This window comes from Amia ocellicauda, chromosome 11 (genome assembly GCF_036373705.1).
Source record: "Amia ocellicauda isolate fAmiCal2 chromosome 11, fAmiCal2.hap1, whole genome shotgun sequence".
In the NCBI taxonomy this organism is placed as follows: domain Eukaryota; kingdom Metazoa; phylum Chordata; class Actinopteri; order Amiiformes; family Amiidae; genus Amia; species Amia ocellicauda.
The window spans coordinates 5502000-5527701 of record NC_089860.1 but is presented as its reverse complement, the minus strand read 5'-3'; the positions used below and the strand labels follow the sequence as shown (position 1 = coordinate 5527701).

At 39.1% G+C, this 25702-nt stretch overlaps 3 protein-coding genes and 1 long non-coding RNA gene across 5 annotated transcripts in view; 2 read left to right on the top strand and 2 right to left on the bottom strand.

The window, feature by feature from the left end:
- The window catches only part of wwc1 (WW and C2 domain containing 1), a 50748-nt gene extending 47836 nt beyond the window's left edge, over positions 1–2912 (bottom strand). Inside the window, exon 1 of the mRNA XM_066716449.1 lies at positions 1720–2912. Coding sequence (XP_066572546.1) covers positions 1720–1838 — 119 coding nt within the window. The 5' untranslated portion in view covers positions 1839–2912. The remainder of the gene's footprint in view (positions 1–1719) is intronic.
- A 1132-nt stretch (positions 2913–4044) lies between these two features.
- Positions 4045–9301, top strand: arl10 (ADP-ribosylation factor-like 10). Its single transcript, XM_066716450.1, has 4 exons — positions 4045–4415; positions 7258–7432; positions 8062–8237; positions 8436–9301. The coding sequence occupies exons 1-4, from the start codon at positions 4278–4280 to the stop codon at positions 8610–8612; spliced, it is 666 nt and encodes a 221-aa protein (XP_066572547.1). The 5' UTR covers positions 4045–4277; the 3' UTR covers positions 8613–9301.
- Positions 9302–10875: 1574 nt separating this feature from the next.
- nop16 (NOP16 nucleolar protein homolog (yeast)) lies at positions 10876–15152 on the bottom strand. The gene is made up of 5 exons (XM_066716451.1): positions 14926–15152; positions 14410–14518; positions 13968–14037; positions 12110–12216; positions 10876–11340 (listed from the first exon to the last, which is right to left on the bottom strand). The coding sequence occupies exons 1-5, from the start codon at positions 15030–15032 to the stop codon at positions 11203–11205; spliced, it is 531 nt and encodes a 176-aa protein (XP_066572548.1). The 5' UTR covers positions 15033–15152; the 3' UTR covers positions 10876–11202.
- A 6136-nt stretch (positions 15153–21288) lies between these two features.
- On the top strand, positions 21289–24488 carry LOC136762862 (uncharacterized). 2 transcript variants are annotated; one of them, XR_010820917.1, is made up of 4 exons: positions 21289–21594; positions 23620–23795; positions 24133–24201; positions 24336–24488. It is a non-coding gene; the product is annotated as an uncharacterized LOC136762862 (long non-coding RNA). The 2 variants fall into 2 exon arrangements; XR_010820916.1 differs by having other exon boundaries at positions 24130–24201.
- The last annotated feature ends 1214 nt before the right edge of the window (positions 24489–25702 follow it).

The following is a 25702-nucleotide window of genomic DNA, read 5'->3' as shown; positions in this document are numbered from 1 at the left end:
CCTTAGTATCCTAGATACTGTGTGACCTGTTACATTCCACTTAGCCAATAAACTCTTCCTTGTTATGTTTGTGTGCATGTATATATGAATAATAAATTATGTCCAGAATATATAGAAATTATTCTAATGATCAGACAAGTGAAAAAAGTACAGGGCCACCGCCTTTTCACTGGTTTATACTTCTCATTAATGAGTACCTCAGGTTTATATCCCTGGCTGACATTTTTCATGAGATCGTATACTAAGCTTATGGACCCTGGAATTTACTAATGATCCTAAGAATTCCAGATCTAAGCTATTGAACAGATCTGTCTTAAAGTTACAGACAACAAACTTTCTCAACTGGATGTTTGTTTGTTCTTCCCTTGTTTTTCCTGTTAAATAGATAAATAGAAAAACTTAACAGCTCCCAGGAAAACAAAATTACACATGTTCTACAACTTTCGAGCAAAATAAAATGTACAGATACAGATTCCAAATACAGAACCCAGAAAATGTAGGCTAAAGCAGTAGCCTAAGCGCTTGCAGTAAAGAAGAGCAGTAAACCATTCAAAAACACACCAATAAATACAATGTTGAGTTATTGTATATAAGAAAGTCCTATGCAAATAAACCAAGAATAAATATACACAAAATTACTATTTATGCATAGTGTTAGGAATTTTCCAATTTGAAAAAATGTCATATTAAAAAGTCCATGTTAGTGGAGTCTATAGCTACATTTGGTGCCTGCAGCTTTAATTTAAAAAGTCCCAGGTATTGTATACACACGTATTGTAAATCTGAAAGAAAAGATAGAAAAAAGCATAGTACAAAGCTTTTCCTACAAAGAAACTCTTATGACTTTTCACTATTTGTCCCTAAATATGAATACATAGGCTACAACTTTCTGCCTTAAACCAGCAGGTGTTTCCCCAACTCGCCCGTATATATCTTTCGAAAATGCCGCGATTCATAATATAGTAATTTCGACTGAATTTCCTAAACCAATGTATTATTAGATTTCTTAGCAGACACCCTTATCCACGGCGACTTACAATTGTTACAATACATCACAGTTTTTTGTTGTTTTTTGTACATTTTACCCATTTACCCAGCTGGGCATTTACTGGAGCAATCAAGCCAAAGTCCCTTGCTCAACAGCAGTGCCCCCCACCTGGGATTGAGCGCACGACCCTCCACTCCAGAGCCCTAACCACTACTCCATAACAATATTATTATTATTATTATTAATAATAATAATAATAATAATAATAATAATAATAATAATAATAATAATAATAATAATAATAATAATAATGCCCCTTGTGCGTTTCCTGTAGGCCTCAGAATTACATATAAAAATATATAAATACGAGGCCAAATGAAGAATGTTTCTTCCTTCACCTATGTTGTATTTTGAAATGACTGGCTGGTGTAGCAGACAGTGTCCTTTTGTACAGACAAATAAATAATCAATCAAGTGACCGTATTTGAAATTTCAGTGACTATCCATCCCCCCGGAAAACACCCGTAGATTTTGGAGGTGATCCTTCCATAAAAACAAACTTCAACGCGGCTATTTCAACAGTTCCCTTATAAACAAGACTGGTGTATGAGAGCTACGATTCAGCCGATGTGGAAACAAGTCACCCACTGCTCAGGTGGAAACCCCAATGAGCTGCTTCAAAGGGGTCACCGATGATAGCACTCACACAACCTGGTATCTCGTAGCCATACCTGTCTCTGGGGTCAATCCAGCTGGTGGTTTTATTGACATGGTCAATGTAATAGACTTTCCCGTCAAAATCCCGGGCTTCTTCCCAACCCTCTGGCAATGGTAACTCCTTCCTTGGCATGTCAGGCAAGTCTCCATGTAATTTTCTCTGTAGGTCGTCTAAATGCCATTAAAGGTGAGCCGTGTCCCGGAGAAATTGCAATCCAGTTGAAATACTGTAAATCCTATGTGTAGCATTAGACGAAAGCGATGTCCAGTACAGTCGCTGATAGGAACGTGTTTTTCAGGAAATCTACCCCCATTATCCTGCGCCTCCGCGGCCGCGCTCGGACCGGCGGGGTGGTGTTATCCGAGTCGGCGGCTCTTAAAAAATGCCCTCAACCGCAATGTTTTGTCCCACACAATTAAAACATCAAAAACAAAGTAACACACGTTGAGCATAAATTCGTCGGTTCCGAGGTTGTATCCAGTATCTCTCCTCATTCATTACACTTTACAAGCCCTGGCTGCCATGCAAAAGCATTCAACTCTCACTCGCCTGGCTTTATAACTAGACAAAACCAATTCTAAAGCAGTCTGATGTAGGGCGCAGTGTGTTTTTTGTGTTGTTTTTTTTTAATAATTAATTATTTAGACAAATCCAACATTAAATAAACGCGTTTCCCATCAAATTCAGTTTGTGTTTGTGCTTTCCTCATCAGTATTTAGAGATCTCGGTAAAATACATTAATATTCCGGAGATAAACTTAACTTTCCAGCCGGTTGTCCGCTGGCTTGGATTGTTTCAATGCAGTTGCCATGCAGTTGAGCAGCTACCCGACCTCCGCTCGGCTCGTCCCAACTCCATTCCCTTCAGGACCGCTGAACCGAGCACTTTCACAGTCGCACTCCCGAGTGATGGAAATGTTTCCCTTCCAAGCGCAATGTTTTTCTTAAATATTTAAAAAGCCTCCTTTTAGTTTTCCAAGGCACTGTCCACCATATTTAGCTTGCTCTGTTCCCTACAAATTTCCCTCATTCCCCATCAAAACGCACTCTTCTTCTGCACATCGGTCTGCTGCCAAATGATTTGCCAAATCCTGCCTGAAATCCCTTTGTAGTTGATTATTATTAGTTGTTTTTTAAATGTTTTTCTTAAAGGGACAGTGTCCCCCTCCCTCTGTACTGGTTGTTTCGGTCGTGATGCTGCGGGTGGAATTACGTCATCCAGGTGATTACCGTAAATCCTCTAATAGCAATTCTTAAACTAATTGTATTGTAATTATTGAAATATATGGGACGTTTAAAAAGAAAATCTGTACATTATTGTGCAGTTGTTATTTGTGTATCTTTAAACATACCGGTATTGTGATTTTTGTTGTTTTTAAGTTGGGTGTTTTAATACTATACAAATATTGTGCCAATATATTTTTTTTTGGTGTAGTTAAATATAATATGAGGATATTTAGATGTTTAGGGAGATTTCAGTTGAAAAGTCGGCTTTGTCCCAAGTAAAATTGGACTCTGTTTTGTTTGAGGGATAAGAATCTTTAGGATTTAGGGTAGAATTATTCCATGAATGCAAATGAAACAATCAAGGAAGTACATTAAAAATAAAATTAAAATGTACTTTTGAGATCTAGACATTGGTTATTCGATTCGAATTTCAACAACGAAAATGTGCCATGTCATCAAAAAACAGCTTAATTTTTCACTGATAGGATTCAAATGAACATGTAGGCTAATGCATACAAAAAGATGGAAAGCTGAATTATTTAAAAAGTTTAGTCTGCATATTTTATCAATTAATTGATTTATTATGTGCCTCTTTATAATTATTTCACATAGTGTTTAGCGCCATCTATTGCTCATACTCTTCCTGAAGGTCTCTTTTCTTGCTGAAATTAAGTAACGATTTGTTGTCATGACAGATCTAACTACTACTACTACTACTACTACTACTAATAATAATAATAATAATAATAATAATAATAATAATAATAATAATAATAACGTTAGACTACAACGTAAAGAAAAACGTGCTGGTTATTTCTGAAATGTTTCATAGAGCTATAATAATTAAGTTGTAATTTATGTTGTTTTATATAGTTAAAAAAAACGTATGTTTAATGGAAAATTAATATTATGACAATCCTACAACAATGTCTTTATTCAGAAAACGATATGGAACAACTCGTATGACACTTGCTTGTTCCTGTGTACGCTCATTTACATGATCCACCCAAAACTGAGTTCTTATCCAAATAGCCTACTAACAGAGGCTTACTGCACTGCAAATCAACCCCCCCCTGTGAATCCTGTGCTCTTGAGCGGTGTCTGGGGAGATGCAGGGGGCAGGGGGCATTTCCCGGAGAAAGTCAACTCTAGTTGGACTAAAGCCACGCCCTTTGAGTGACATCACGCGGCACCGGTTGCGCGAGGTTGTTTTTTTTTTTTTTGTTTTTTTTTTTCATTGCCAAGCTGGATCACGTGGTCCGGCTGTCTTCGCTACATTGTTCCGAAAAGGCATCCTGTTGGCTTGTCATTTGCGTTACGTGTTTCAGTGCTCCAGCGCTGACACATGGTCCTGCTCCGGCACATCTCCATCGCCTTGACTGCTGCGGTGGCTGCCCTGGGATCTGCTATCTTCATCGCCTGGAATTATTTCTACAGGAGGCGAGTATGGTCTCCGGAGGTGGACTACTACATGATCAGAGAGGTGAGCCGGCACAATTTCCAGGCTTCTGACATTGTTGTCCGTATAGCGCCCGAAAAGCAAGCTTGGTATCAGTGTTGTGTATAATCCGGTTGTCCCTTGAGTATCACTTGTATTAAACTTACATAGGGTATTTCATACATAGCAGACAGTCCTGTTTACGCTTGTTTTAATTGCAGGGGGCGCAGTTATGACAGTTTAATTGTTCATTTAACTATTTCATTACAGTTTGCCACCTCACTGTATATGTAATGGGTTCTGATTATATTATATATAGTGTGCTACAACGAACAGGTCAGCGAGATGCCAGTCCTTTCCAGAGCTGAAATTGTGCAAATAATTATTACACGCGTATGCACGAATACGTCAGCTACTGTTGTTGATTTTAAAGGAAAGGAAATGTACTGTTAACTTACAGTCAGTACAGTTTATTTTATTAAACCCGTTAGTGATGATTTTTTTGCGATTAAGTAAAGCATGTTGTTTGTTTGCTTATCGTACGAGTGAATACTTTACCGGCTGGTGCAAAGGTTTAACAAAACGAGAGGTGATGTGTAGGCACTCCCGTGAAGAAAAACACATGTCACGGAAATGGTGCAAAACAAGACAGGCATAAAGGGGAAACAAGACAGTCAAGTGTTGGCCTGGGTACACTTCTGTATTCCCCTTCCTACCAGGGGACATCATTTGGGGGGTCTGGTGCCAATGATGTGAGTGTATGGGCAGGCGGGGGCTCAATGTCTCTTATTTAAGAGCTGTTGCAATGACATAATCATTTGATCAGACCCACCACCACTGCAGTGTTCTTTAGGCCAGCAAACCTCAATGAAGCATGTTGTGAAATTGACTATCTTTTATCAACAGCCATGTGTTTTTGGACAATTTGTAAAACAAACGTCAATGTTGTAGTCACAAGGCTAATGGGGCCTACCCCTTTCACAAACAATGTTAATCTAATTGATATTATTTTTTTCAGTAATTGTTGCTCAATGTTGACACTTTATCTCCTTTAGGGCTTCCCATGACTTAATGCAGGCAGACAGACCCACTACTACACAACCAGCAAAAATAAACGAAACATGGATAGAATACTCTTCCGTGAAGCAACTTCAAAATAAAACACCTGAAATAATTCAAACATTCTAAAATTATAAGAGTAGGATCTAAATACATACTTTGATTTACAATTCTCTTCAGTGAACAAGGGAAATTCTCAAGCAGTAATTTCATTGGTGGTTTAGAATGATCAATGAGGCATAAACACTTTAGACTTTACTGAAGAATGTATTACAGATATTTCAACAAATTTCCCATCATCATCCTTTCATTCTAATACAATTAATTAATATGACAGCAATACTCATGTATGTATTTTTAACAGGTTCAAAAACATATTTTTTTCTTAAATCTGTGGTGCCAAACCCTTGTTGTTTCATTGATTTGCAATATTTGTCTCTACATGTTGAACACAAAATTAGTGTGTTGGCACAAGGACATTTTAATAATGCAGTTATTTGTTTTTGGAAAACATGTGACATTTTATTCACAGAATTCAAATTCACAGAAGTGATATGCATGATCACCCAATGTTCTATGCTAACAAATGTAATGTCCAAATATTTTTTGTGGTTGTACACATCACTGTTCATAACTAGGATCTGATTTTTTTTTTTTAAAGCTCTGAATATCGTTTCTTATGCAATGCAGCAGGAGGTATTTTTGTATTAAGAATTATTGCATTTATGAAAAGAGTTTTGGCATAATGAATGCATTTTACTTGTTCATTACACAGCTCTTATGTATTATATAACATAGGAAAGTAAAATACAGTTCTTTGTGTTTGATGTGTGGACCCTCCTCTTCTCAAAGGGGATTAATCATTCTTGGTCCTCAGAACTCCCTATTCCTTCTTTTCTTTCCAACAGAGCACTTTGAACCCTCTTATTGAAGCTTAGATTAATAAGACATTTAGTTAAACTCCTTTTAATCTAAAAAACAATCCAGTGCCAGATGATAGGTTTCAGAAATCCACTAATTTTGGTGATGAAAAGGTGAAGTGTTTAGACTAACAACTGTTAGGAACCCAGGGAGACATGTATGTCATTGACAGAGGTCTGGTAAATTTGGATATTTTTGTCAAGCCTATATAATGTTTGTGACATCATACTGGATTCTTTAGGATTAAGTTAACTACACCGGCTTTTCTATGTACTGACATCAGTGGGCAAGGGTATTCTGTGCAACACCATTAAACTCCAGGAACACTAGCAGACAACTAGGTGGCCACTTACTTTAAGTAACTAATGTTAATTTTCACAGTTATCTGACATTTACCCCTTGCAAAACTAAGAATTCCTAAATATTGCCAAAGTGTATACTTTGTCATTTGCATCATTACAAATTGATTTTGACAGCTATTGGGAAGCAACCATTACTTATACAGGTTGAGCACAGTTTGAACTGTTTTCATTGAAGCATTTCTTGGAAACAAGATTGGCGAAAGTATTTCTGAAACCAAACTAGTGTTGCAAAGGGGTTTTAAAAGAGTTGGACTGAAAAGTAGAAGACACAGTATGTCTCAAGCAGACTTGAATTCAAATGCATTTGCCAAAAGTCCTTCAACTACATTCAAGATTGTATTGCCCTCTTGCTCACCTGTGAAGATCAAGAAGACCAAGAAGTGAATTTAATTGCCAGAAGTGTGATTAGAAATGTTCACCTTGGAAAACTGATTTTGTTCCAGCCTTGCTCTGAGCTATGAAACTGGTCTAATCTCTTGATTAACTAAAAGTGGCCCTGGCTGTGCTGAGGGTGCCTGACTCTTGGCTGTGGCGTGTTTCTACAGGAGGAGGAGGAGAGGAGGGAGAGACAGGTTCTTGTTCTGGGCCTGGACGGGGCTGGGAAGAGCAGTGTGCTGCAGGGCCTGTCTGGAGGAGGAATGAAGAGAGGCTGCGGCCCAACTAGGGGTTTCAACTTCATGAGCCTCAGCACCCTGGCCTGCCAGCTCGACTTCCTGGAGAGTGAGTACACTTCCTGTGTCTGCAGGCATCTCCCAGCTCCCGGCTCGAACACATTCATGCATTATTCCTCTGGTATTTATACATAATTTACATTAAGAATTGGTGCCCATCATTGTAAAGGGTGACCAAATATTGAATGACGTATGGCGATCAATGATTCAGTTTATTTTGAGATGAGCAAATGGAGAAAAAAAAAAGTACAATGGATGTGTTGTCTTTCTACACGTATCAGAAATCAAATGTCATCAATACATTCAGGTAATAGCCTATGATCTATGAGATCCCTGGACTTTGGTTACCTTATGCAGGTACAGTGACAATAGAAATCAGGATTTTCATAAATGTGTACAATACTGTATTCATTTTTTTTTTATTTTTTAACCATAAATTACTAATGAATTCACACCTACACATCTCATCATACATATCCACTTAGCTTAGAGATTGGGTTCCAGACTATACTAGTAGTTGGGTTTTAGGCTTAATCACGTGATCATGTATTATAATAATAATCCAAAACTTTTAGGTAGCATGTTTTCAGTACAGATCAGTAAATGTGTGTGTGAATGTAACATTGTTCAGTGAAGCCACTCCAGGGACAGAGTTCTGCTCTTTTGCTTGTTTGCTAGTTGGAGGCAGTGAGAACCTGCGCTCGTACTGGGTGGAGTACCTGAAGAAAGCGCATGTCCTAGTCTATGTGGTGGACTCCTCTGACAGAGAGAGGCTCCCGCTAGCCAAAGACCAACTGCATCAACTTCTGACAGCAGACTCACAGCTACCCCTTGTCATTCTGGGAAATAAACAGGTGAGGTGTTTGTACCTGCTCCTTTTTGTGCTAGGTGTTTCATCACCCTCTCTATATACCTACATATATAATCTCAATCAATGCTGTTCCTTTTTTAATTTTACAACTTGGGTAGTAGGCATACCAGCCTGACCTCATGTGAAATTGCTCCCAAAGTGAACCAGACTGCTCTTTCTTTTCTAACTGTCCTCTACCCAGGACAAGCCCGAAGCCCTGAGCGTGTCTGAGCTTCATGAAGCCCTCGCGCTAGATGGCTTGGAAGATGACAGGAAATTCTTCCTGCTGACAGTTGAGTTGGCTTCAGATGGGCCAGAGATGGCCAACTGCTTAGTGGCTTTACGGGACCTGCTGTTACAGCTGGTCTCTCTTTCCTGAGAGAAGCAGTGGGGGCAGGGCAGGGGGATGTTTCTCGCAAGAAGGAATACACTCACAGATGACAACTCCTCAGAGTGAAGCTTCATATTCAGCTGTGGAGGTTTGTTAGAGGGAGAGGGTGGAGAGGGTGAGCTGGGGCTGCTGTCTACTGCGGTCAACTCAATAATGCACTGCAACAGAACAGAGGCTAAACACTACCAACATGAAGTTGGGATGAGTTATTTTCTGCAGAGAAATTACTTGCTCTTTTATTGCTCTGTGAAAAGTTGTCACAGCTTTGACTTTTTAGCGTCAGCTGAGGTATGTCTGAACAGGATGAAGGATTCTTAGAACGGGATCAAAGTTCTAAGATTAATTGATTGGATGCAACTAATACAAATCTTACTAGTTGAGAGGAAACTAAAGTTACCATTAGTGATTCCTGTGTAGGCAATACAAATGTAGGTCATTACTTACAGCAATGGTTCTCAAATCTGTCCTGGAGTACCACCTACCCTGCTGGTTTTTGGTCCAACCAAGCTCTCAATTACTTAACTGAACCCTTAATTTAAGTAATCTGATTACATTTGACTCTTTAAAAATTGTGTAACTGATTAAAAGTTTGTTCCATAATATAATTTTCTTATACAATTGTATACTTAACTAAACCCCCCTACTATTAAACATAATTTAAAGGCTCTGAAATTAGTTCAATTAAGGGTTCAATTTAAGTAATTGAGAGTTCAACTGGACCAAAAATCAGCAGGGAAGGTGGTACTCCAGGACAGGTTTGAGAACCACTGTCTTACAAGGTTGTAGTAAGGTTGTTGTGTGTTTATACCTCTCCCTCTTTGTTTTTAACATCCGAGATACTAGGCCTGCAAAGTAGTACATTTTCACTGAAGTCTTGAGTTTTCTTTCCGCATTGGTGGCATCGGATTGGCTGAGAATTCGGCAATTCTAGGTTTATACTCAATGAGTACTATTTCCAAAGGAAGTACCATACAGTGTGAATGTTAAGTCACAATCTCTCAATGGAAAAGGTTTAAATGTTGTATTTATTATAATTAAAAAATATATAACTTTGGTAGAAGACGAAGGGATTAGACCTGGTTGTAGGTCCTAATTGATTTAGTTTCTTGTACTCCAAGCCTAGATTGTGGGAATTGCAATAAGTTTAGAAAACAAAGCTACCATTATTCAATAGCCTTGTTGTTATACACAGACAGGTAGATGATTCAATCTAAATGGGGGCCATTTTGTACCAAGCTTTTTAGCAAGCAGTATTATAGCAGACATTTTATAGCAGGCCTTGTCCACCTCAATAGGCTGTGCCACTGGAGGTTAAAAACCTGACTACAAATCAAGATGTGTTCTAGCAACAGCAAAATATTGTGCTGCAGCACTTCTGTGGGACCAGCTTTTATTTTTAATATACAGACATTGTTTTCTAGTTAAGTGAAAGATTAGTACTTGTATAGTAATTGACATGCAATATAATGAAACATTCTGTAGATGTTTTTATGTAGCAGTTTTACACTCCAGAGACCAAACTAATAAATCCATTCCTTCCAAGTGTTCCTTCTGTGATGATTAGCAATCAAAAACAAGTCCATGTGCCGATTACCTTGTTTTTGTTTTTTAAACCAATTGCTATGTAGGGGCACAGAATTTGTAAATGGCTGCTTGACATACAAAAGAATATGTATGTAACCTATTCTTGTCAGTGTGTCTTAGTTATATAATTAGTCAAGTTGTAAGAATTCTTTAAACATATTAAACAGATTTTACTAATTTTGCACATTTAACTGAGAATAACACTAACACCATTAATGGTAGATAAAGAAAGCTATTTCTTGTCTTGTAGTTTAATTAAAGGTTTTGCTAATTAAGATTTCAGCAAGTTTTTAACGTGATAAGATTTCAGTTTTATAAAAAATGCAGTAGACATGTACAACATCAGTGCTATTACATAAATCATACATAAACAACCTGGAACACTTAAGCTTAACTGTGTTATACCAACTTGCACAATGTATATAATTATATACGTACATTTGTAAAATTTGGTTTTGGGTAATTTTTTCTTAATGAACTAATATATAATGTCTACTTTATATTGCCCATTGCTTTATGTATGTAAGCCTCATGTATTAGCATAGCCCAGTAATGACGAATATCCATAAAATCTTAATCATGAATAACCAAGAAAATATAATCGGATGATAAAAAAAAAAAAAAAAAAAGATTAAAATGAAATTTTAAAATGTAACAGGGGTGTTGGTCTCTTTTTAACTTGGAAGCATTTTATTTGTAACACAAACACAAATCTACTATACAAAAAACTTGGTCTTCTAAATAGAAGTGTACAGTACAGATTTTGTGGACTGGTTCAGTGTATACAAATGCTCAAGTACTTCACTGTAGAGAAGAATCTAATTTGGGGCCTCAAAAAAAAAATGCGAAAACTGCTGGATTTGTTAAACTGACAATGGTTCTCCTTGGCAACAGCAGACATCTACAGTGCATCAATATCATGAAGTGTGCCATCTTAATCATTAGTCCCTCTTATTCCCGATCAGGTTGAATTTACCACAACAGTCTGTGTTGATTAATCCTTTTTCTTTCCTTTCAAAGACTCCAGGAAGGTGGTGTATTCCTCTGGGTGGTAACGCTTGTACAGTTCAACTTTCCTCCTGATCTGTTTGGGTGTGTCCTGATAATAATTCTTTTCATCTTTCGCCATTTCCTACAACACAGAAGGCTCATTGTAACGCATGGAAGAGAAATAAAGATTTATATCAATCGGTTAAGAATTAATAATAAATATATGGGGTAATTCACCTAAAACATGTACCACTGGGCAATAAATTAAAAAAAAAACATCTCAACATACATTGTTACTGTTAGCATGCATACAAAATGAAGAAATAAATGATACTTTCAATAGTGAAATCCTTTCAGTTTTCATGTAATCAATAATTTGATAATGAAAAGTTGAAGTTTTTTTTAGACACCATTGTCACATGCTTTGTAGTCCTCACAAACACTACTGTATGTATATTTATATGTATTTTTTTTTTTAAACAAAAATGGCTCAGAATTATTGTCTGCCTTACTTATTCGGTATAAGCAGAATTTAGACTGATATTGCAACATCAATTGATAACGAAGTAAAATGTTCAGGTTTCCCACATCGCCTTTGAAAAGCTTGGTGTCATTAAGTCATGATACATTATCAGATGCATAAACCACACAAATATAGGGTTGGTTTCTTATTCCGTGCAGTGTTTTGTTTCTGTGATCTCGGTGTCCCAAAATCATGTTCGATCAGTACATGAAAGGGACATTTTTTTGCACTCGGCATCCAATAAGAGCATTTATAAATAACCTACTGTTGGTGAAAAAATGGCAGTTGCTGAATTTAGACAGGTTTCTATGTGTAAGGAGATACAAAAATGTACAAATGCAGACCTAATGAAGCACACTTCCCAGGAGACTCAGCAGTGTTATCTCACCTTATAGTTTTCATTGTGGTTCCCAATCATGTACTGCACATACTCAGTCATATCTCTGGACAGCGTCTTTGTGTGTTGCTGGGGAATACTGGCCTCGGCTTCCATCTCTGAAGAAAGAACAGCAGCATGTCAATTATGAAAGAGATTAGTACATTTCAAAATAGTACATGTATCAATAAAGTCTATGACCCCGTTCACACTTGAGATTTGTGAACAGGGTCATAGATTTAGGCCGGCCCTGGGCCGGGTCAAAACTAGTCCCGCTTTTTGACCTGACCTAAATCTTTCGACCCGGCCTAATGCTGGTGTTCTGACAAACTGTGCTTCCCTATCAGGATGAGCTGCCCGGTATCTGAAAACAATGGGCTACCAGTTGACATGAGCTGCCCCGACTGAAAATATTAAGCAGCTCATCCTGTCAGACATAAAGGACCTGTCTGAATGGGCTACCAGCTGTTTTTCAACACTATTACTGTATTTTAACACTTGAAATCCGAGGCAGCTCATCCTGTTGGACAGAAGGGACCCGTCAAAATGGGCTTCCTTCTGTTTTGACACTATTACTGTATTAGAAGCTTTCAAACCCTATGTAGCTCATCCTGTCATCTATGCGTAAATAGCAAATTGGTCACTATGAAATAACACGGTCAAAATCATTTAAAATGTACACAATTATTACTAACACATTTATAGGCGTGTTCACTGCGCACGCAAACTTTCACTAGGCAGCTCATTCTGACAAAGTAGCTCAGCTCAGAACACCGACCTAAATGTGAACGTGAACACCCTGGGCCGGGTGGAAAGTGTTGATTTTGGATCAAGTTGGCAAGAAGAAAGGATCTAAGTGACTTTGAAAGAGGGGTCATTATTGGGGCACAAATGGCAGGAGCTTCTGTCACAAAGACTGCTCAACTGGCTAGTGTTTCAATAGGAACAGTGACTAAAGTCAAATCTGCATTTAGATCTATGGGAAAGACCTCAGTAAATAGGGTTGGAAATTGTGTTTTTAAGCACACATTTGATGACCGTGATGCTTGCGCATTACTGCAATATGTAAGGAACAACAGAAGAGCAACTCTTTCCCAGGTGACTGAGAATGTCAATGCAGGACATGATCAGACTGTCAGCAAGAACAGTCCATGAAGAACTACACAGAGATGGATATTATAGTAGGCCTGCAGTGCATTACAAAGACAAATGAATATTTGAGAGTTCAGGGGTGCAAAAACCATAGGCACTGGTCAAAAAAAATGTGGAAAAATGATATGGTCAGATGAGTCATCCTTCACCATATTCTCAAAGTTATTCTGAGTTATCACCTTTATCCTATGGTGAAACATTTCTATACTGATGGGAGTGGTCTTTTCCAGGATGACAGTGCCCCCATCCACAGGGCATGAGGGTCACTGAATGGTTTGATGAGTATGAAAATGATGTGAATCATATGCTATGGCTTTCGCAGTCACCAGATCTCAACCCAACTGAATACGTATGGGAGATTTTGGACTGACGTGTTAGACAGCGCTCTCCACCACCACCATCAAAACACCAAATGAGGGAATATCTTTTCAAGGAATGGTGTTCATCCCTCCAGTAGAGTTCAGAGACTCATAGAATCTGTGCCAAGGCTCGTGGTAGCCCAACACCATACCGAGACACTTTATGTTGGTTTTCCCTTTAATTTGTCAACGGTCTGTGTGTGTGTGTGTGTGTGTGTATGTATGTATATATACATACATACATACATAAACACATATAAATGCACACAAATGCTAATATCATGTGTGGGGGGAGGGTTTATCTTGAGAAAGTATAATCAAATGTATATTTAAGAACAACAGAGCAAGATCATTCCTACCGTTCACCACGTAAGGTTTCTTGATTATTGCCGTGGATGCTTCAGGTGCATCGACCTCCATTGTATCTCCCTACAGTGAAAACAATTCAAATAAGTCATCTCTGATCTGAGTATTGACAAATACAGAACCGATCAATATTACACTGAGAAAACCCATTAAAATACTGGAACTGGTTAATTTCAACACATCTACATTAACACCATCCCATACATTTCAGACTGCGGTGTTTGGGTCTGCTCTGGTTGTGCTTGACGTTTAGTTGCAGTTGGACGTGTAGGTTACATCTTTGAATACGACTTTCCGAGCTGCCAGAAAAACGTTTGTTAAAATAGTTTCGCTTTAAAGTTTCTACTGACTTATGATGCTTCAGTGTCAAACACGTATCACTAAAAGTAAACAAGCACTGATCTTGTATTAAAAACCGAAATAAACACTACTCACTTTTTGGTTGTGTACCGGGAGAGACCGGTTGGGGTCCAACGCCAGACCCATTTCCTCCAGGTTTTGAGCAACAGATTTCCTCTCGTTCCAGGCATGTCGGATCTGCGCGCTGCACAGAAGATGGACATTTTACACTGCGATCGCCACCTCGTCTAGGAAATGCAGAACAAATGCCTACACCACTCAATAAAAATACCGAGCTATATTTCAGGAGAAAATATTTTTAATTTCACTCCAATTAGGCTTAAGTATTGTATTCTCTCCATTAGGTTTCTTGAACTGTGAACATTTCGTGAACAACTAAAAGGGTAAAGCCGCCTGGCAAATAAATAAATAATCCCCATCAGAAAAAAAGCATATATATATAGGCCAACGGAATAGCAGAGCGAGTAAAAGGCAATCATTTAAAAGCAAATTTCGTTACAGAATTTATATTATATATAACCAAGCATAATTTGAAACATCTAAGCATCCCCAGCACATGCTGCGCGGTACACCACTGTCGGCTACACTTGCCATTCAATCCTAGGAGCCGCGGCTTTCTTAAACTTCAACTTCAGCTTCTTTCGGTTTGTATTGTAATTGAACTTCTTTCTTCTCTTCGACTGCTTGGCTTTGGGCATTTTGATTATGTTACTGAATTCAGCAGCAGCAGCAACAATAAAACAATCCCAGAAATGTATCTCCCAGTCTTCCCCACTCCCGACACACGTGTGTACTACTCGATCACGTGACTAAATGCCTTTTCCACTCTGACCTTTCACCTATTGTTAGAGGTGTGTCCCCAAAAGAACGCCTACTTTTCTGATGGCAAGATATTTAACCCAATAGTTTCAGGATAGTATTTTGTGCGACTTAATCTCACTCGCACACTCGGTCACTTCATAAAATGTCACGCATAGCACATTACAACGCACACAATTGCGGACGGAGAGTATACATTTCCCTGCGCCCGCCAAGCCCACAGGGTTGCCAGATGCTACTACGAAATCCCCCCCACTGGGGAGCCAGTTTCCCCCCATTTCCAAACATTTCCCCTCATTTTCACAATACCGTTATTAGAGAGGAATTGCAAGTACAGTATTGCCGTACTAATGTATATGGCCCTTAAATGCCCCATTAATTCATATTAACTTGATACAATACTGCACATTTTAACTAATGTAAGTGTAATAAATGCCTGTCTTACCGATGAATGCTTCTGTCCCAGGAAGTGTAACAGTAAATGCTGACCAGGTGCATTTAATAGTCTTTTTATATGTCATCTTGAGGAGGTGTGCATTTAAGTACGAATTTAAATTGACATGCAGTATGAAAGGTTGTGAAGTCATGATGCTGAAAGCCAAAGGTGGATTGCACATTGTATTTAAAAGTGTGCTTTTATTCTGTTTTAATTGTATTTTGAAAGTACAAGATTGATTCAACAGGTGTTTTGTTTTGTTTTGTTTTTTAATGCAGCCACTTGCTGAGAACAAATGTGAACCAGTAACATTTATGAAGAAAGCAAACCTTGAATATAATTAGTTCACTTGTTTAAACATTTGAAATACTATAGTGAGGGGGGAGAAAGCACAAAAATCTAATAGCTCTTATATTTAAATCCCACATAGATCTTGTGATTGATTGGAAGGATGCTATGGATAAAAATAATAGTGAAATAGTGATTATTATTTGGGTGAGTTTACACTGAACATAGGAATGAACATGGACCTTGCAGGCTGGTATTGTGATAAGAGTCATGATTCGTGCCAGCCTACACAGTCCTTTTTCAGTGAATACGTTTTTTAGTAATTACTGGTTTATTAATTAAATGTCTATTCACCCTATAAATGTAAATGTACAATTTATGGTGATTACTATTAAATATAGATATATTGGCAGAATTATTTAGTGAATCAAGAGACAGATTCTGTAAATAGCACCTACTGTATGTGATACAGTAAAGTTGTGTTTATTTGTGGATGTTGGCAAATACTATTTGTTACGGTTAAGTAACTGACTTATACTGTGTTTTATAATGTAAACTCTGGAATTATTTAATTGGAGGTTTAGTGTATTTTACCAAAAATCGTAACTGTCGAAATACACACAAATGTGTTGCCTAGCAACTTGCACATGACAACTGAAGAGAGCACAGCTGGGAGGCACTTAACTACAGAACCCAACATTATGGGCGAGTGGGGCAGTCCTAGCATTTTTTTTGCCTTTTTTATTGCTTCCCCACATTGTTTGGATGGGGAAAGTGAGGAGTCTACATAAACTCCTAGGTCTTTCTCATGCTTTACTTCTTCTAGATCTATTCCTCACAGTGTAATTATAGTAGAATTTGTTGTTACCTGCATGTAATACCTTTTTAAAAACTTTTTTTTAAGTTTAAAAGACAGAGAGAGAGATAAGTCAGCTGCCTTGTAACTAAATTCAAGTGTTCTACTACAAACCAAGCAATAGTGTCAACAAACAGTAATGTCTTGGGAAATAAAGAATAGTTACATTACTAATGCTAATAATATTGATGTTGATACAGATTAATAGAAAATAACTACTATCTGTCTTCACAGGAGCCACAACAATGAATATCTCTCACATATCTCCCACAGGTTCCATGCCCCCATGCCATGACACATCAAAGTGCATTTTCTCCCCTCTCGGATTGGCCTCCGCTCTTAGTGGTGCAGCCCATATACCGTCCTCATGGCCACTGATGCCAGTGTCTGTGTGGACGGACAGGAGGGAGGGGGATGGTGGAAGCATACTATCCTTACCATACTCTGTTAAAAGTAATAAAGAAACAAACTCTGCTGATTCCAACAGGAGGGTGGTGATGCCCAAGAATAGATGGACAGCGCATTAATGATTAATTTCTCCACAGGTCCTGAAAATAACAATTTTATCTTTCAGGAAAATTGAAAGGCCTGAAGAAATCTTGGAAAAAGACAATACATTGATGTATGCAAACAAATAATTATGGAAATAGATTAAAAGGAAACATGAATAGTCATACAACTCCAACCTCTAAGTGAAACTAAAGGATACGGAGTCTGGTGGGACTATGGGCATTTAATTAACTATCCTTTCCATAGTTTCATAGATTGACTACTACAATTAACGAATCGTGCTGTTTGGCTATATGACTGAAATGTGAAATGATATGTAATGTTTCAATGTAACTATAAGTGGGTACACACTGAAAAATACTACTATTGTTACTACTATTATTATTATTTGATTTCTTAGCAGACACCCTTATCCAGGGTGACTTACAATTGTTGCAGTACATGACATTATTTTTACATTTATCCAGTTGGGCATTTACTGGAGCAATCTAGGTATAGTACCTTGCTCAAGGGTACAACAGCAGTGTCCCCCACATGGGATTGAACCCATGACCCACTGCTCCAGAGTCCAGAGCACTCATTTTTGTGCATTTTACATATTTCTTTTTCTTTTTTGTTTTCAAAACTCGCCACATGTAATAGTTGTAAAGAGTTTTTTTGTTTTTTTTTGCTGGTTACCTTTGTTAGAGGTATGTGAAGTTCTCTAAAAAGTTGTGTAGCTTTTCTAAAGTTCTAAATTTAATTTATTGCCAGAAAACGTTTTTTTTACCATTTTGAACTTATTTATTCATTTGCACCTGGAATAATACTCAAAAAATGACTAATAACTAAAGTCAGAGGGTCCGACACCGATACCGATAATTGGGAGGCAAAATTTCCAGTATATATGCTGAAATACTAAAATGTTTCGTTAGCATGCAAAACATACATTTTCTAGCATGGATCCCTCAAATCTCTCCCTGTCAGAGAGAAAATGTGTCAAATATGCACTGAAGGCAGGATTTCTAAATTTTTACATAAGAACTTAACATTAATAACAACCACAAATCAAACATTGTTAAAATAAATTTAATAAATTTGAATAAGGCAGAATAAAGGAAAAATATAAAAATATGCATGTTCTATACATTAGAGGAAATAATTTGATAGTGTTAAGTGCTGGTCTAGCATATATTTGCATATTACAGGCGTCACATTCTCTTAGGTCTAAAGTCCTGCTCAGTGCTCAATAGTACAGATACAACAGTGGCAGGTTATAGTGCACACAGTACAGCACAGCTGCATTTGTTATTTTTTTTAATTTAAAAATGCCCTTGAAATTGTAATTTATTTAATATGTATATTAAACATATTGCAATACAAATCACAGTCAAAACACGATGTAGGATTTGAAATTGTTTTATAAATATAATGTATAGTTTCAGTTTTATCCAACATGTCTGAGAGATGCATTTTTCACAAATTTTCTTTAGATGTTTTACTGTGATCTGAGCTTGCTTGTCATTTGGAGATGGTTGATATCCAGTCAACATCTTCAGTGAACATTTACTGTTTTTCTTCATTTTAATTCCTACTGTGAATTTTGAAAAGCGATTGAATTAACTTTTCAGGGAAAAAAATCCTCTATGCCATAGTAATCTGCAGTCATGACGAAAATAAACAATAATCAAAACCATGTGCAAAAACAACTCAAATGCAGCACAGCTTTCAAAAATACTTTCTATTGGTTTAGAGTGTTTTAGTAAAACACATGTTTATTGGTTTATAACCTCAGTGTTTCTCAGTGTGGGTGGGTGTGGTTATCACGTTTGCCTCTCACGCGGAAGGTCCCTGGTTCGAAACTGGGTAGAAACAGCCTGCCGTAGAGGTGTGCCTTTGCTGTGTTTCCTGTCATCTCTCTGCCCCAAGATGTGTCATGTTTTTTCTTCATCGGAGTCACAAGAAATCCTTGCAGTGAGAACAAATGATCACAGAAGGCTAACATTGCAAACACTTTCAAAATTGATGTTGTTGTGGTTATAATACAACAGTAACAGGATCGGTGACGTTGGTGTTACTCATCTGTAGTAGAAGGCGCAACAGTGCTCTGATAGTCTGGTGGTGATAGAAGACAACCAGCTGTTTGAACAACTGACTTAACGCACTTTGTCCTTAGATTGAAATGCAGTTTCTGTAAATCAGAAGCGGTTACATTGTAGGCTGTCATTATTTAGTATTGTTGTGAGCGATTGGTCAGTGTAACTGTGTGTGTCTGGCACGGTCTTTGTCTGTATCCAGATATAAAGCGGCCATTAATTGTACTATTAGCAGTCCTGCCTGGGAGGGATTGTGTCATGACAGCCTTGTGTAATTCAATGTAAACGCAGGTGTGTACGGTCTTAATCAGCTACAGGTGGAGTATTTAACAGCCCCCTGGACCTCAGCGCCAGCAGCCTCAGTGCCCCCCTTCTGAAGGGCCCCATCTCCAAAGGGCAGGGACTCTAGCTGTGGTACTCCAGCGAGTAGAAGACTGCGAGGAGACACCACACAGTAACAGCAGGCAGCCATGCCGAACTCTCCGATTCCAGACCTGCTCTCTCCTTCCACCCGGCGTGCACCTGCACACTACTGCCTCCCTAATCCATCTAACCTCATCTCCCTGCCTCTCCCCTCCTCATACCTCCCTTCTACTCCACTCTCTGGAGGCCTGTGGAACTGGCCTCTCTGTTTGTCCTGTCCCACTTCCCCATCTTACCGGACAGGGAGGAGGAACAGGGCTCCTGCTCTCCCCTTCTCTCCTCTTCTCTGTCAACCCCTTTCTCTCCTCTATCACAACTAACAGCTTTGAATTCCACACAGTGGAACTCACCTCTCCCTCTCACCTCTTCCTTCTAGTATATACTGTCCTCCTGGTCCACTCTCTTCCTTCCTGGATGAACTTGACTTTCTTCTCTCCTCCCTCCCCTCGCTGTCCTCATTTACCATCCTCCTGGGAGACATCAACATCCACCTCTCCAACCCCTCCCACTCTGCCAGATTTCTTCCTCTCCTTCACTCCTTCAACTTCTCTCTCTCCGTCTCCCCCCACTCACAGAGCAGGCCGCCAGCTAGACCTCATGTTCTCTAGAGACTGCCCCCCTTGACACCAATGGACATCTCAGACCACCACCATCTCCTTCTCCCTTTCCCTACCCTCCCTCCCCACACCACCCACTCCCTCTGTCACCTTCCGCCATAATCTCTGCTCCATCGCCCCCTCCACCATTGCCTCCACTGCTCTCACTCTCTTAACTTCCATTCTCTGCTCGACCCGATCCAGTCTGTGTGCCGCTGAACAGAAGTGGAAAAGGTCCGAACTCCTAGCTGCCCTCGAACTCTACCGCTCTCTGCTGTATACATTTTCCTCCTCACTCACCTCAGCCAAGAAGTCTTACTTCCAATCACTCTTTGAATCCACTGTTAACAACCCCTGCTAACTCTACTCCATCATCTCCTCCCTCTTTGCCCCCCCTCCCCCTCCTCCTCCCTTGTCTCTCACTGCAGATGATTTTGCCTCCTTCTTCTCCTCCAAGATCACAGACATCCACAAGCTCTTCAACAGTCCTCTGAACTTTCCTCTATCCTCCTAGGTCACATTCCTACAAAGTGTGCCCTGGACCCTCACCCCACTCGCTCAACCTCTCCAAATTGGATCTCCTCTTTCACTATCCCTCATCCTCACTTTCTGCTGATCTCTACATCTCAACCCCCTCGGAATCTACAACACTCTCCCCTTCTTCTTCCACTAAGAACCTGGATAAGAGCATCTGCTAATAAATAAATTATTATTATTATTATTATTATTATTATTATTATTATTATTAAAATGTAACCCCCTGGTCAAGCCAGGCTCAGGGGTTTATATAATTATTTAATACAGGGAGACAAGGGGGTTTTGTTCATTCTTTATTTTCTACTGGCCATGGAAATTAAGGGGTTAACAGCGCCAGGTATTCAACATCTAAACCCATGTAAATAGCTACCTAAAAGTAAAGGTATTTGTTTTATTTGTCCAGAACCTGCCAGTTTGTTTTTGTTGTTGGAGGAGACACAAAAGAGTGTAGCGCAACAACATTGTGGGGAGCACATTGGGGGGTGGACTGAGTTTTGTCGAGGGTGAAAACGAGTGACTGGGGAGTGTGCTGGAAGTCTGTGGTGGAGTCGGCCGGTTGAGAGAGAGGAGAGTGTGAGTGAGTAGCGAGAAAACAAACGGGAGGACTGTGGCGGCCTGCTGCAGGAGAAGACGAGCTGGAGAAAAATAGAAACAAAAATAATCGGCTTGGAAAATCTCTGCCCGCGAACCGCGGAGACGGAGAGGAAAAAGGGAGAGGTCGTGAGTACAACAAGTTATTCACCTGAAAACCAAAGTTAGAGAACTTACCTTAATTTTCAAGAAAAATTAAGATTTCATTTTGGTACTTGAACTGTGTAAATAGATCGGGACTATGTAAATATATTTTTCACTGAAGCGAAGAAACATTTTTTTCCTCACTGTTCACATGTAAAATCGAGGGCTGCATTTCTGATTAAAAGACGTTTGATTTCAAAACAAACTTTTTTTTGGAACCTAGAAAAAAAGGGATCATTATTTTCTGGACTTATACTTTTGCTTGGACGGTTATTTTTTCAAAAGACACATTTTCTTTATTTTTGAAAAACGCAACCAGGACTTATACTTTATTTTTATTATTTTGAGTTGGGATCCCTAGTTTAGTATCGAGCTCTTAAAAGGTGGTACCACATATATCTGAAAAAAGATTTGGGTTTGTGAAAGAATGTATTTTATTTTCTATATTCATTTATCGTGTGAATGTAAAATTGAAAAAAGGGTCAATTGAAAGAAAAGTCTGGTTGTTTGCAAATTGTCTGCAAAATACACAATTCTAACCATTTCCTTCTCAAATTCAACTTTAGTAAATAAATGTAATATTTGTTCTGCCATAATTATTGTTTATTTTAAGTGAAAATTAGAGGTTTGGAGTTATAATAATTTACACTGCTTACCACGTTATTGTTTCTGATCCACATTTTTCTAGTATGGTAATTAACTGTGCCCATTTGTATCGTTAACCCATGCTAGTGGAGGCATCGCGCTATGTTTTTTTTCACACCCTAATTATCCCTTTTTCTCTATGCAATTGTGTTGATTCCTTTAATGCCTCTATCTCAACGGCTTTCACCAGCCAAAACATCTAAAAAGACCCAGGTCCCATATCTCTCCCCTAGTACGGTGTGGCACCTATTAAAAGTACCGTGTGGAGAAGTGGGGTTACAAAATAATAATATCAATAACAAACCATTCAGCATCACCTTGTTGAGCTAAGTGTAGTCAATCTCAAAGTTCATGGCGTTCTTCGTTTGAAAGAGTTTCCGAAGTGTCTTGATGTGCCCTTGAGCAATGCAAAACAGGTCAGTGAAAATGGAATCCTTCGCGGCACTTCTGATGCGATCTCACAGGCTAGCCGACCTGAAACGCCTGAGCTCGTTTTACCAGCAGACTCCAATGGGAACCATTCGAAGTAAACAGGGGATGAGGCAGTTTCCATAGTGTAGTGGTTATCATGTTCGCCTTACATGCGAAAACCAGGGGGGTATTCCAGAAAGGTGGCTTAAGAAATCCTAAACCATAGCCTGAACTCCGACTTGATTGAGCGAGACATGACCGTTCGGGATTTCTCGGTTCCACAAAGGCTGATTCCAGTTTAAGTAATCAAGTTCAACCAATCTCAGATAGCACCTAATTTCAGTTCAACCTTTCACATAGCATTTAAGAGGCCATCACCTATCGATCACAAAACAAATGATTAATCATGGATACGAAACATCGAGCCGATTACTTTTCAAGTCAGGAGCAAGAAAACATCTTGAGAGCGTATAATGAATACAGTGACGTCTTCTCCAGAAAAAGTAATACTGCAGCGGCAGCGAAAGAACGAGAGCAGACTTGGCAAAAACATGGTAGAGTGAATGCGTATGTTCTTCAATCAAATACATGTCTTTCGAGATAATTATTTCAATAGCCCTTAAAAACGAAAATGTGTGATTTTTGGAGAATGTTGTAAAACAAGTTAATTAACGTGTTGTGAATGTAATTGAACTTGTTACCTACAACAATCATGTTTTCTATTTTCTGTAGCATATTGAATGGATTGATATTTGTGCCTTTCTTTCAGTTGCAACCCTCGGGGTGTCAAGCGAAATTGGCAGCAAATAAAATTAGATTATAAGAATATTATTCAAAATGGTTAGGTCATAATCACTTTATGTGCCTTCACAGCTGCCTAAGTAACACCAATTCAGATGTATAAGCATTGAAATGGTCAAGCTCAATATACTTGTATGTACTTTTACTCATTAGCCAACAGGAAAAAAGTGGAGCAGAGGAGGACAGGAGGAGGGCCCCCACCACCAGCCTTTACCACTGCAGAGGAGATGGCTCTGGATCATAATAGAGGCAGGCCAATAATGGATGGCATTGCTGGGGATAGCTCATATGAGCCATCTACCCCCCATGACACAAGTGCCTATGTAAAGGTAAGCTGATCACATTTATTAGCAATTGCTCATCCTTGTCTTCATATTCATCATCATCTTCCTGTAGTGACTGACCGCACCATTAATCTGCTGGAGCCAGGGACCATTGAAAGTCCTGTAAGTAATTTCTGCAGTATATGAAACCAAGTTAAATGTGGAGTTGTGTAAGATATGGATGGCAGGTGTACACTTTAAACCTTGTTGTATTGTAGGATGAGCATGATGAGGACACAATCTCTGCATGTTCTGAGAGGCCTCTAGAGGTACTATTCTTTAACATTGAGTCTGAATTGATTTGGCCACAATGCAAATCCATATCCTCCATGTACTTCAGCAGGACATGGTCCCTCCCACCACTGCAACTTCTGCCTCTGCTGACCCTTCCACCTCAAGAGATGTTAGTAAAGTAAGTCTAGCTATACAGCATTTTATGTGTATGCTTGTAGCCCATGTAATTTAAAACTGACTCAAGTAAAATACACTTCTATGTTTATGGCCTTTAGTGAAACGTGTAAAATGATGTTTTGTATCCCCTTTCAGGTGGATGTCAAAGAGTTATATAAGCGCCATCTGGAAGTGGAAATCGAAAAATCGAAACTCCAGATGGAGCATACCAAACAGATGCGAAAGATTGAGTAGGAGATCACTTTACTGGAGCACCAGTTAAAGGTGGGAACACTGGACCTTGTTCTACAATGGTATGAAATAATGTGAAAGGACATCCAGTTGATGATGCCTTGTTTTTTTATTTGCAGCAAATCAACAACAAATAAAAGTGCCTTCTTGACAGTCTCAAGTTGTTTTTGTCACACAGCATCATGCAGCACAGACTTATTTGGGGGGGGGGTGGAGGAAATGAACAGAATCTTTTACATTAAGGTTACACTTGAAAATGATTGTTGGCAATAGTCTCACACAGCCCTGCTATCTATATGGCCAGTGGGGTCATCATCAAGGGCCAATGAAGCAACAGGGGGGGGGGCCCTCTCTCTCCTTATTACTGCAATGTTATGGAGGACCACACATGCAATAGTAATATTACATGCCCTCTCTGGTTTGACCCTGAGGCCACATAGACAGTGAAAACGGGACTTCATCATGCCCAGTGTCATCTCCACCCTGGCTCTTGTCTTGGCATGGGCTGTGTTGAGCATCTGGGTTCCAGGAGCAGGGTCAGGATATGGGGTCATTAGAAAGGGTGGGCAGGCAGGGGTACCCCCTATCCCCAAGCAGATATCCATTAAAGTGCCCTATAGTGTCACAGAACACCATTACCATAGGTTGCAAAATTTGTATACATTTTACTGTTCTCTGCCTATATGGTTGATTCTGTTGCAGAATACTTTGCATATATCAGTCCAAGAAGTAGTATTGAAAACCTGCTTGGTTTCAAATTCGCAATGTGTCACTATCAAGATATACCTTGCTGAAATCTCTGGTACAATGTGGACTCTCGGAAAATGTGTGAATCATGCACAGACCCAGGCCACTTGGTTTCCACATTTGTGATCAGCTGCTGTGCGTCACAAATGATCTAAGCAGAGGAGGAAAAAGCTGTGAGTGAAATGACATTTTGAAATCAAGGTGTAATTTTGACAGGGTTAACATACAAAGGACTCAATTGGTACCAGCACAATAATGCTCTGAAAGGATTTCCTATTCACAAAATCAGCCTCATTGGGTCCAGGGGGAGCTTTGATGGGAATATGGGTTCCATCAATGCACCCAATCAAGTTTGGAAATCCTGAGGAATGCACTGAGTGTCATCATTTATACATACACAATTTCAGATTGATAAAATTGACCTTGAAAATTCATGGCCCCCTACATGGATCATAGGCAACTGCACAATACCTGCAAATCTGTAGAACTCCTCTCTAATGGCAACCGTGGATTTGTGGACAGGG

What these genes read in the sequence shown, in the direction of transcription:
- arl10 (XM_066716450.1), top strand. Translation starts at nt 4,278, where the DNA reads ATGGTCCTGCTCCGGCACATCTCCATCGCCTTGACTGCTGCGGTGGCT. An exon ending in ACTACTACATGATCAGAGAG is followed by an intron (nt 4,416 to 7,257) that starts GTGAGCCGGCAC and finishes GTGTTTCTACAG; the next exon opens with GAGGAGGAGGAGAGGAGGGA. An exon ending in CCAGCTCGACTTCCTGGAGA is followed by an intron (nt 7,433 to 8,061) that starts GTGAGTACACTT and finishes CTTGTTTGCTAG; the next exon opens with TTGGAGGCAGTGAGAACCTG.
- nop16 (XM_066716451.1), bottom strand. Translation starts at nt 15,032, where the DNA reads ATGCCCAAAGCCAAGCAGTCGAAGAGAAGAAAGAAGTTCAATTACAAT. An exon ending in GCGGCTCCTAGGATTGAATG is followed by an intron (nt 14,519 to 14,925) that starts GCAAGTGTAGCC and finishes TCTTCTGTGCAG; the next exon opens with CGCGCAGATCCGACATGCCT. An exon ending in ACCACAATGAAAACTATAAG is followed by an intron (nt 11,341 to 12,109) that starts GTGAGATAACAC and finishes TCTGTGTTGTAG; the next exon opens with GAAATGGCGAAAGATGAAAA.